Source organism: Gossypium arboreum, chromosome 5 (assembly GCF_025698485.1).
Source record: "Gossypium arboreum isolate Shixiya-1 chromosome 5, ASM2569848v2, whole genome shotgun sequence".
In the NCBI taxonomy this organism is placed as follows: domain Eukaryota; kingdom Viridiplantae; phylum Streptophyta; class Magnoliopsida; order Malvales; family Malvaceae; genus Gossypium; species Gossypium arboreum.
Window position 1 is genome coordinate 6,436,665 of NC_069074.1, and position 12,066 is coordinate 6,448,730.

The 12,066-nt window shown below is 32.2% G+C and overlaps 2 protein-coding genes, 1 long non-coding RNA gene and 1 other non-coding gene across 5 annotated transcripts; 1 reads left to right on the top strand and 3 right to left on the bottom strand.

The window, feature by feature from the left end:
• The first annotated feature begins 282 nt into the window (after window positions 1-282).
• On the top strand, window positions 283-3,259 carry LOC108487168 (50S ribosomal protein L9, chloroplastic). 2 transcript variants are annotated; one of them, XM_017791437.2, is made up of 7 exons: window positions 283-545; window positions 644-771; window positions 962-1,007; window positions 1,423-1,520; window positions 1,612-1,659; window positions 2,514-2,760; window positions 2,992-3,259. In XM_017791437.2, the coding sequence occupies exons 1-6, from the start codon at window positions 402-404 to the stop codon at window positions 2,632-2,634; spliced, it is 585 nt and encodes a 194-aa protein (XP_017646926.1). In that variant the 5' UTR covers window positions 283-401; the 3' UTR covers window positions 2,635-2,760; window positions 2,992-3,259. The 2 variants fall into 2 exon arrangements, with proteins under 2 accessions (XP_017646926.1, XP_017646925.1); XM_017791436.2 differs by having other exon boundaries at window positions 2,514-2,694.
• Window positions 2,515-3,661, bottom strand: LOC128293262 (uncharacterized). The gene is made up of 3 exons (XR_008283414.1): window positions 3,540-3,661; window positions 3,328-3,390; window positions 2,515-2,727 (listed from the first exon to the last, which is right to left on the bottom strand). It is a non-coding gene; the product is annotated as an uncharacterized LOC128293262 (long non-coding RNA).
• Window positions 3,512-3,584, bottom strand: TRNAV-UAC (transfer RNA valine (anticodon UAC)). The gene has a single exon. It is a non-coding gene; the product is annotated as a tRNA-Val (tRNA).
• A 2,330-nt stretch (window positions 3,662-5,991) lies between the features above and the next one.
• LOC108488457 (zinc finger protein ZAT5-like) lies at window positions 5,992-7,161 on the bottom strand. The gene has a single exon (XM_017792735.2). The coding sequence runs from the start codon at window positions 6,954-6,956 to the stop codon at window positions 6,081-6,083; it is 876 nt and encodes a 291-aa protein (XP_017648224.1). The 5' UTR covers window positions 6,957-7,161; the 3' UTR covers window positions 5,992-6,080.
• Window positions 7,162-12,066: the final 4,905 nt, after the last annotated feature.

Below are 12,066 nucleotides of genomic sequence, written 5' to 3' on the forward strand. Positions count from 1 at the left end.
AAATCAAATATACTATGTTATTATATATTTTGTATGATCATTAAATAGATTTTAATAATTATAATTTATTTATAATACTTTCGATTGAGGGTTGAGATACTCCAAAGCAAATACTTGTCCTCAACATTTATTTTTATATTAATTATTAATATTTTATTGTAGGTGTTTAGTTATAATTTCGAGTTTTTCCGAGATTTGGACTGGATTTATATCAAGTTTGGACTAAGTTTAATCCATGAAAATAGCCCACCCAAATTTACAAGGTAGTTTCAAAACGACAGAACATAATACACAAAACGGTTGCTAAGAGTGCCGTCCGATAACAGATAAGATTTCAAAAGGGAGGGACAGAACAGAGGTAAAAGAGACTCTGAGGATTTTTTTCTTCTAAGGGAGTGGCAATGGCAACCGCTACAGTTACAGCAGCATCTACACTCTCATGGCTTCACAGCTTCGGAGGAACCCCAAACGAGACAACAAAAGTAGCAGACAAAAACAGGGTTTTCGTGGTTTTCGCCCAGAAGAAAGCTAAAAAGACTCGAAAGGTAAAGCAAATTGTTTCATACAATGTTGAAATTTGGTTTCTTTTTGTTTTTTTGTTTAGTAATTTGATTGAGTGGTTGTTGTTAATAATGGGTTTCAGATAATACTGAAGGAGGATGTGGAATACCTGGGGAAAAAGGGGCAGCTTTTGGATGTGAAAGCTGGGTATTTCAGGAATTATCTTTTGCCTACGGGAAAAGCCCAGATCATCACTTCTTCTTTGCTTAAGTGTGTTGTAACCTTAATCTCAGTTCTTTCTTTTTTTTTCCCCTTTTTTTGTGAATTTGTTTTCCTTTTCTTCTTGCTGTTATGATAGCATTCAATTGAGAAATAGAAGGATTGATATAAATTTGATTTAGTAGTATAATACATAAACATACGTGATTGAGAAAATAATTAGTGGTTTTTTTTCCCTCAGGGAAATGAAAATGGAGGAGGAAAGAATTGAAGCGGAGAAGCAACGGGTAAATTTAGTGGCTTATGTTTTGAATTTTTTATTTTAGTGAATATCATTTTGGTCATGACTTTCCATTAGGCAACTGAGCATCTTAATGATTTGAGGCTGAAAACATGTTTGCTATGCCAAATTTCAACCTTCCCTGATTGGAGTGAAACTTGTCCTATCATATTGTGTTTATGTATGTGTGTTTGCTCAGATTATATGGAATAATGTCGATGATACTTCTTTATGGTGTTGAAATCGAACACTATATTCATTTGTTTAATGCTGTTATACAATGAGCAAGATATACTAATGTTGTTTCTATATGGTGTTTTATGGCTATTTCTTTGCTTGCCATTTGTGGCATTACAAGGGTAATTTGTTCAATTCATGACCATGATCTTGTGAATCTTTTAAATGATCTTGTTTTACTCCAGGTGAAAGAAGGGGCACAGCAACTCGCTCTAATATTCGAAACAGTTGGAGCTTTTAAGGTGAAGAGAAAAGGTGGAAAAGGAAAGCAAATTTTTGGAAGGTGAGTAGGGTCCAAATCCACACTAAGTAGTTCATGCGTTTGTTTTTTCTGCTTATCATTTTACTCTCTGACATTCGCTTGTTTCTGTCAGTGTTACTGCTCAAGATCTTGTAGACATTATCAAGGCACAACTTCAAAGGTACTGATCGTAAAATCTTTGTGGGATTTAGATGTTAACAAGCATCACAACTCTGCAAATTATTCTCAAAATTTATTGCTTTAAATAAGAATTCAAGCTATTTGCCTTAGATTATGTATATGCCCTCACTATCATTCTTAGTGCAATCTGCATCTGTGGTTACAAGTTACAGCAAACAAATAAAGCTGGCATTCTGATCCATAAACTTAGTTTGTCTGTTGATTGACATGACATCATGAATCATTTGCATTTCGTTAGCGAATTGTGATATTCTATAAGTTTCAGTGTCACGCCTTTAGTAATAATGCTAAAGCTGGATGAACAGACACCAACTATGGATTCCTATATCCATTTGTTTAAAATGGTGTATTAGCCCTAGACAAGAATCCTTTCTGAATGAAAAAATCTTAATCAAGAAACATGAGATAAAAAAATTCTGACTGCAGCATGCATTTCTCCTGGCAACTTTTCCATATGCATCATCCTGGTCTAAACATGGCAATATATAGTAAAAAATTGGATACCTGACACCATATGATCCATTTTTTGAGGACCGGGGTATTATATTTTACTGTTTGCAGTGGATTTCAATATGAACCTTTGGATGTGCGTTGTTCAATTCTGCTTTAGTTTTGGCCTGGTTTGGATATCCGATGAATATTGCTTTTTAAATAGAAGGAATAGTATTGTAATATTCACATAGTAAGTGGATACTAAATAGATTCAATTTTCAAATAAATTAAGTGGGATAGGATTTGGATATATAATAAGTTGCAGTCTTGCAGATATCCCATCTGCCGTTATCCCTAATGATGGCTGTTTAATTTTTCAACTATTAATTTGTTGATCTTTAGGGATGTGGACAAAAGAATTGTTTTTCTTCCAGAGATCAGGGAAACAGGAGAATATGTAGCAGAGCTGAAGCTCCACCCTGAAGTTACTGCCCGAGTCCGAATTAATGTTTATGCTAACTGAGTACAACTTCCTCTCCAAATGTGCACAGCTTTGCCAGCCATTTGCATCAGTCTAAGCTATGTGAGCATCTAAATCCGAGGAGGATACCTGTACCTAACACTCATACACAAAAAGCCTGAGTAACAGGTTTGGAGAGAAGCCGTAATTATGCAAGATAAAAGAAAATAAAAATAAAACATAATATCTGTACATTGAAAGAGAAGGGACTTCTCTTCTCAACCCCATGTTCACATCACTTAAAGACAGTTGAGCAATGAGGTCATAATGTCTAAATAAGGTTTTAATGAAAGGTGTTTTATGATCCCAGCTGGAGTCAAAAGTTTCCCAATGCTCAACACTTCCATTGTTTGATTGCAGGAGGTAGAAGATACAGGGAAACTTCAGCTTGCTGCCTGTTTAGGACTGTGGCAACGTTCAATTTTTTTTTTTTTGTAGAACATGTATTTAGCTTTATTTGTATTTCCAGTTCTTCATTATTCTCTTTTAGAACGTAATGAGACGTTGAAAAGTATGATTAGATTGCTTAATTTTATCTGAAACATCTATTCTCTATGGGCTCTACTGTGTTTTATATTCTAAACTTGCTATCCTATAAGAACGGTCTGGATTTTGGGCTTCTCTTAAATGTCATCTGAGCTACACGGATTTTCCATTTTACAATCTATATTTGAACCGCATAGAAAAAATATATACCTGGATACAAGGTTTGGGTCTAGGCAATTTGGGTCTTTAATTCAGTCCTGTATTTTGTACCTCCTGCAATCAAACAATGAAATTAATCAGATCACCTTTCTGCTAAGAAGTAATTAGGACCAAAACCATCGAAATGATATCTGCTTAATTTGGCAGGGTTTGAAAGTGTTAAAAAAAGAAAAACTGTTGCTGCCCAGGATCGAACTGGGGACCTTCAGTGTGTAAGACTGACGTGATAACCACTACACCACAGAAACGCCTCCTGTAAGGGAGAATGATTTGTTTAATTAATATTCGTAACTATGAGAGACATGGCAACGGTCTTCATCTTCGCATTTATTACTAAGAAGATTAAGTCAAATTAAATACCTAATGACATGAATCATTAAGCTAGTTAGGCAAGTAATTAACTAAAGCGGGAACAGATCAGGTTGATCAGAAATTTTAAGTTTCTCATTCAATGTATTGAGATATTACTTCTTATTAATAAGCAAAATTCCAACTTGAAATAATATAATTACATGCCTTTATCTGCGTGAACGGTAAGCTTGCAAATAGATGATATTGATATCTACATTTACTTTGCCATTCACACATACTTTTCATTTGGTAACTACCGTAACCTTTGAATAAACCTAACTAACCCCACCCCCCAACCCCCAAACCAAAAAAAAAAAAAAAAAAATCAGTATGAAGCGCATTAGGTAGGCAATATCTCACCAAAAAGGAAGGACTAACCACACTAGCTATATTTTTTGGGGAGTTTATATGAATAGCCGGTGAGAGATCATTTTATTGCATTTTCCATGTGTTTGTTTTCAATAATCTGGCTCATCCCGTTCCAACCATTAGTTAATTGTTTTTAATAATCTGATTCATAGAAGCTTAGTTCTGTATTATTGTTGCCTTACATAGTTGTCATGGTTAGCAAACACTATGAAGCTTTGGTCACTTTCATGATAACCTGATCCGAATTCTTTTATCTATTTAGAAAAAGAAGCACAAAAGCTGAACGCCGAGAGATTTGGATAGCCATCCAGCTGTGAAGTTGAAGGCCACTGGCGAGTTTAAGAGATACATATCATCATCAACTTCCACGTGTCAATTTGTTGGACCATATTGGAACCCCCCCCCCCCTTCCCCTTAAAGTACATCAAAAGGAACCCTTTATGTGTATATATATTTTTCTAGTGTCATCGGCTACTATTAATTGGTTCCAGTTAGATTCAAAAACCGTTTTTTTAGTAGTAATAAGAACATGACAACATATGCATACAAGTACTTGGCTGAAAAATTTTGGATAATAAAAATTATTGGTTAAGAAGTGTAATAAACAAAAGAAAAGGACTTGGAAAAGCATTATTGTGACATTTCCTCTACACAAAACAAAGCTATTTTAGGTTACTTTGAGTAGTTGAGTGAGCATATGAAAGAGAGAGAAGCGTTTTCATAGGAACCAAGCAAAGTAAGCTTAAATATTTTATATCGAAGCCCTTTGTTTATGTTTATATTTATATTTGAAGAGAATAATACTGGGAGGTTACATGACAAGGCAACTACATGGGCAAATGTCAAATGATGATATTTCTATCTAATTCTCTTTATATTTGGACATGATCTCACGCAAAGTGTCCACATGATTTGCTTACCAACATTTACCTAAACGTGCACTTAACAAATTCCATTTATACACAACTAGTGAAGTGAGTATGAGTGAGTCAATTATGTCACACCCTCTTTTTTGTTCCAAAGGGCATCCTTTCTTATGTGGTAATTTCATGTAAATACATATTATTTGTGTGAATTCAAATAATGATAATTTGGTTTAGTGACTTGCAAACTAAGGGATATTGTAGTTAGTTAATTAGGTGCGGTACTTCATTTCCATTACTTTTTCTAATTATGGTTTTACTCTTGATTGATGAATGTAACTTAAACAAAAAAAATATAAATCAGATCTAGCTTACCCAGCAGCAGGATAGTCCATTAAAAATATATATATAAAATAAGGATGGATATTAAATTTATATATGGGTTGGGCAGTTAACAACTCAGCTTTGCTATCCATTTATTCTTTGTCATTTAATGAAACAGACTGTGGCATGTAGTGGGAGAGAGTGACTGTGAGAGTGAAGAAAAGAATATATATCAGACCACCCCACCCCACCCCCCAAAAAAAAAAAAGGAAAATAATATATAAAAAGAGTATTAATGACAACACCCCCAACCCAAAACTCACAAAGGAAAGATAACCTAATCCACGACTTTAGGTTGTGGTGCTGGTGCTGCCAAACCCTAGATAGCCAATGGCCAATGCTAACCCCCCATATTTCTTGTGTGTTTTTACACTCTTTTTAAGTGTTATACATCACTCTCTTCCCACTTTAAAAAAAATGAAATAATTCGAAAATTCAATTTTACTTGTCGATTTTTAGAGGTGTCTTTCATTTTCAAAATACGATTTTATTATACAGAAATTTTTTTTATTATAATATATTTTTAAAAGGAAAAAGCGCATAAAATAAAATATGCTTCCGTCAATCACTTTTCGTGAATGGAAGGCAACCATGAACACTAACCACTTACTAGTTCAAAGTATTCAACTTCAACAAGTGGATCATCAGAAATAAGAAGTAAAAAGAAAACCAAAGAATTCAAAGAATATAGTTAATAATTGTAAATAATAATATTGAATTGAAACAATACAAATTATATATGATTCACATTGATACATGATTTTCTTCTTTTTGGGTTTAGTAATGGCAATCTATCAAAGCTGGTGTGGAGAAAACAATAACTTGTTGGGGTGCTCCGAATTGGAACTTGGCATCCCTGAGATCATCTTCTGGTGCAGGAAGATTAAGATCCAGAGCTAGGATATTTCTAGACTTGTTTCCATCACCATTGCCGGACTCAATTGGAATGCTAGTAGTATCAACACTCACGGCAGCTTGATTGCTTGCCGCCGCCCTGTGCCGTCTCATGTGGCCTCCAAGGGCTTGACCAGACAAGAATTCAGAGCCACAGATTGAACACTCGTGAATCTTGTTACCCTTGTTCCCATGACAATTAGTCTTGTTGTTGTTGTAGTTGTTACCTACTTGTAAAGCAAGAACCGCAGGGCTTTCTCTATTGAATTGATCAGCGTCTTCAACACCATGATCTTTGAATGCCAAAACAAGTGGTTTTTTCTCATCTGCGGTGGCTCCCTTGGGCTTCTTGTGGCTTGCCCTATGCCCTCCTAGTGCTTGGAATGATGGGAAAGACCGGTTACAGGTTTTACACTCGTACGCATAAACTTCAGCCTTGTTTGTTGCAGTAACCATCTCCTGTTTCTCTTCAATATTGCTCCTCCTTTTTGGGCCATCACTTTGTGCTAACATGATTAGGCAGTTAGCCATGTCTTCTTCTTCCTCGGTGCTCTCGTAAATCTCACCGGAAGTCACCGGAGAGGAAATCGAATTGTATTCCTCCGCCACTCCACCGCCGCCGCCGCAAGCACTTGAGGAGCTAGAAGTCACCGTGACACCAAAAGGCGACGATGATCTTTGACGCTTGGTACGCTTGCCTTTCATGATCAAGGCTTGATGATCAATATTAGACACCTCAAAATCCGGTTGAGCTTGCATATCCACCCAAATCTAAAGAAAAATAGTACTAAAAGGAAATCAAAATAAGGCAGCTGACCTAACAGAGTAACAGAGTAAGGGCTACAGAAAACAAATGCAATGAAGCAAAGATAGAGAGAGTAAGGGGGATTTTAATATATAGCGAATGGTGGAACCAGTTGGTGGTGTATTTTCCTTTATATATTGAAAATGTTTGTAGTATTTAGTGTTTTTTTTTTAAAAGTCAAAACTCAAATAAATAAATAAAAAAAAAGGAGAAAAGAGAAAAGAAAGCCGCCCCCGTGAATAGTTACTGTCATCATTTGTTTTGGTTTCTAACGTACAAAGGTGTTACTGGCTGGTAGAAATAGAAGTTTTATTTTCACTTTTTTTATTCATCATTTTCCAATAAAAAATCATTTTCATAAAATAAATATAAAAAGTCCTTCAATTCTTATTTTTAGATATTCCTTAATTTAGTGATCATGTTTTTTTTAACTATAAAAAGATTTTTTAAGTATAAATATATATTTAAAGTGATTATTGAATCTTTATAACCGAAATTAAAAGGGTAAAAATGATGTAAAAATTTATAAACTAAATATATATTTAAAGTTGTTATTTGAAACTATACCCTTTTGTTTTAAAACTAAATAAAGTTAACTAAATTTAAAAATAAAAATAAAGTTGAGTATTATTAAAAAATCATTAATTACAAAGGGTTATCTGTTTTATTGGTTTAGAATTGACAATACTACATATCATAGTAAGCATTGATTACTTAAATCTTTGGTCACAATTGAATATGATTTATTATTATAGTAAATTTAAAATTTTATTTCTTGTTTAATTAGTTAGAATTTGAAGGGGTTATATATGTATTAAAGAAAATCTAAAGCTTTGGTAATATCTTATCTTAGAGAGGAGAAGATAATTGTAGGTAAAGAGTAGAGTCGAGAATTAGGTGAAGTTGATAAGGTGCTGAAAAAGAGGGCAAAAGAGGGAGTTAGGACAGTTCAATTGAGTTGGTCTTAACTTTATCGCACACAGTTTGGCACCCAAGTTACAAACTAATATGTTTAGTTATTTACACTCAAAATAATTATAAGAAAAATATCCCCGTTAAAAGAAAAAGCCATGATTTGCACGTTACAAGCATACGAATGCTACCCTCATTTTTACTTCTAAGGAAACCCAATTTTATTATCCCTTCTTTTTTTAGTTAGATTTAATGGTGATTTTAATATTATATTCACCATAAGATATTAAGAGTTTTTCTTACTTTAGTCCGTTATTGAGAACTTGATATTTATTTTAGATATAAAATAATTTTAAATTTACTATCAATCTCTTAATAAATCACGTAAAACGTAAATAATTAATTATTAAATTTACTACCGTATTTAAAAAAAAAAAAAAAAGAGTATGGTGTATTGTGAATTGTTATGTTTGGCTGTGAGTCTCATGAAAAGCTTGTGGGAATAGCTAGCTAGGCTGTAAGAAATTAGGGTTAGGAGTAGGGGGGAAGCGCCCCAATCCAACAAGAAAAGAAAGGGACACAACTCATCAACTGTCAAACTGTCAAGTGGGCTTTTGTTGAACAGAGCATGTTTATTTCACAAGTCAAGAAAATATGTCAACACATGGGTTCTGTGACTAATTTTCCCTTTTCGCTTTTCTCTATTTAATTTACCATTTATAATTTTCGCCCACCACATATCAACATGTTATTAAAATAATTTCCCCACCACATGTTATCTAAATTAAAATGCTACATTTATTAAAATCTTAATGGGGTTTGCTTAATTTTCAAGTTCTAAATTGAAGGTACTCCTAAAATAAATAAAATATTTTATTTAAATACGTATTCATATTTGGAGTAAATTAAGAAAAAAAAAAGGTGAATTTATTTTTAGAAAAGAAATAGGCATCTTAAAAAAAAAATGTTTTTTGATTAGCTAGGTGGATTGAATTATAACCCCAAACGAATTAAGTTAGGTTTAACACCAAAAGAAAATCCTAACATTGATCCATGCCATTAACTGAAGAATGAAATGTGAAAGTGCAAAAGTAGTAATGTAACGTGTACTTTGATTGGGTCACGTTTGCTATTCTTAGACAAATGCCTAATTCCCATGCCTTTCCGCCAAACCAAATTAATTTGTCTTCATTTTCATTTTTGTATCGCTTCCCTAATTTGGGGTATTAGGGCGCCATTAATTCTTCTGTATCTCTTAATTATCATTTTTCTAAACCATTTTAATCTTATTCTTCACATCCCAACAATCCCCATTTATCTTCAATTTGTATTTCTAAAAAACTCTATCAATGCCTTGGTAAACACCAAGGCCACTTCAATATTTGAGATTTCACTAACACCTTACCTTAATTATATCTCCAAATTTAGTTTTTATTGTTAGCCCCATTATTCTTTCTACTATTTTACTTTGATTTCAGCTCATTATTATTTGCAATTATAAACTTTAAAAAAATTACCAACATTTAATAACATCTACATGCAATACGAGTTAACGATTCATTGCCCACAATTTTATCAATTTAAATCTTATGACAAAAATAACTAAAATTATAAAATGATTTTTATTTTGACAATGTAATTGTTATAGTTGGGTCTCTATCATCAAAATGTGTCGGCATGTGTGAGTTTTGATTTGGATTAATTATTTTATTCTTTCATCTTTTGTATTGTTTTGATTCTACATCCTAATTATTCAAACATGAATTTATTTATCATATTTTTAATTATAAACTCTATAAACAAAATTATCTCTATTCTTTTAAAAGCCAAAATAATGTCTACTATCGGAACACAATTTACCCTAAAATAGTTTTTGAACATAACTTAACTTTAATTTCTCCCCTAAAATAATTAATTGACGAAATTAATCAGATGATATTATAGTGATACACTAATGCTACGTTTAGTAAAAGTATTATTTTTACACATGTTTTTGTATATGGTTTAGCAATAAAATAATTCAATTGGTTATATTTAATTGCTCCATGATTTATTTTAGCAAAGAGAAGTAACTCTTTTCTTATTTCAAGAGGTTTTATTTATTTTTTATAAGTGTTATTACTTATATTTTTAATTTCAAGTTTAAATTACACTAATTATTCTTTATTTTATATTTGTGTAAAAATAAAGTTTATTTTATTTTATTATGTTAACAACCAGATGAGGCATAAATAATATAAACGTAACCCTTAAATAATTAGTACATGTATCTTTTTTTAACAATTATATTTTCTCCACTGAATACTACTACTACCGATAATAATATAAATAAATAAATAAAAGAAGGAAAGGTAAGATGTAATATTTTGCAGAGAGGGGGGCAAAAGTGGCCTGATTCTTGACGTTGTTAGTTACGCGATGGACGTAAAGTAAGGTACGCAAAGGCACGGCCGCAATTCTTCAATCTTTTTCAATACTCGTTTTTATTCGTTTAGAAATTTAACTATATTATTTAAACGTATATTTAGTAATTTTAATATAAATTATGTTTTAATTATTTTTGATTTATTCCATTAATAGGTTAGTTTTGTTTCAAGTTTACGAGTAAGTATACTAATAATTAAAATATATACGAAAACACATTAAAATAAATTTTGAGAAAATCTATATATGTATATGATTTAAATAAAGCGAGGCAAATTACTAAAAAAACTAAAATATATTTATATACAAATTATACCCATTGAAAATGAATGAATTTAATTTAAAATATTTGTTTTCAAAACCGTCCAACTTCAATTCAATCCCTGATATATAAGGAAAAAAAACCCAATCTTATCAAGTAAGAGTCAGTTGAAACGGTGGAGAGAAGGACTATTTTTATGATGCCAATTGCCAAATGGTTAGGAGAGAGAAAGTAAGAATACCCATTCCTTATGTTACAAACCACGTAATTGATTTTTTTTATAAGCATGGATAAATAATTCAACATTACATCAATAACTTAATTAATCGTGGTGCGGCGGTTAATGGACTTTTTCTTTTTTTTTTTTCTAAATCTTGGTGATTAATTGGGAATAAATTGTAATTAAGAAAAGGAATGGGAATTTCATATGAAAAAAGAAGAAGCAGCAACTAAAATGCATTGATATCAAAAGCTTCTATGATCTGGATCTCATTTAACATGTGAAGTTAAGAAGCCAAAGTTCAGTGTATTTGTGACACTCATGCAGGCTTGAATCGAAATTTGATAAAATTAATAACTGTTGGATGATTTCTATCATATCATATATAGAATGAGTTGTCATGTTATTTAATTATAATTAGGTGGTGCTAATTTTGCTTGTTTTTATGGAGAAGTGCGTGGGGCCTGGTGGTGTGATGAGTTAATGCTGAATATCCACTCATTTTCAGTCTCAAGATTTATATGTTCTTGGCTTTTTTATATGAATTATGTTACTTTGGACTGGGTGGCAGCAGCCATGGTTATCATGTCAGGATCCAACTGTCTTTGGACTGACAACAACATCAACAAATTACTTTGTCATTTGCAGAGATTTAAGAGGAAAATCATATATTTATATATACCATTCAGGCTTAGCTTATAGGAAAGAAAAGGATGCCTGGTCTAAAGTCTCTCTCAACCGGTTCTCACACCTTATACGTTTTTATTTTTTTACACACTCTTTTCAAGTATGCTGGGTGTTGTGATTTGGTAATTTGAGTGTTTTTTTTTTCTCTAATTTCGAAAAAGATTTGATATTTTTTGTCATCATATTTTTATAGGGAGTTCGATTAGACAGAGATGTTTGAGTAGGTGTTTCAATTTTGTAACCTCTTCGAATTTTATATTTTAACAAAAATTATTATGCCAAAAAAAAAAAAAAAAGACCTCTTTTCAAGTTGATTTGTAGCTAGGATATACCTATATGCTGATTGAATATATACATGATAAATTAGTCTGAAATTTGACATGATTTTTCGTCCCAAATCATGTTCTTTACTTGGTTACATTGATCTGTTTAAGCTTCACTCTAAAGCATTTGGAGATTTACTTGGTGGCAGCTGATGATTTAGTATGCTGTGCAAAGCACCTTGTCTTCTTCTCCTTATCTAACACTATTAATTATGTATAGTGAAGTGAAGAAAGTC

Bases quoted from the DNA above. Each gene is read 5' to 3' on its own strand.
- LOC108487168 (XM_017791437.2), top strand. From the start codon at position 402: ATGGCAACCGCTACAGTTACAGCAGCATCTACACTCTCATGGCTTCAC. The intron at 1,521-1,611 runs GTGAGTAGGGTC...TGTTTCTGTCAG, and splicing joins GGAAAGCAAATTTTTGGAAG to TGTTACTGCTCAAGATCTTG. The intron at 1,660-2,513 runs GTACTGATCGTA...GTTGATCTTTAG, and splicing joins ATCAAGGCACAACTTCAAAG to GGATGTGGACAAAAGAATTG.
- LOC108488457 (XM_017792735.2), bottom strand. From the start codon at position 6,956: ATGCAAGCTCAACCGGATTTTGAGGTGTCTAATATTGATCATCAAGCC.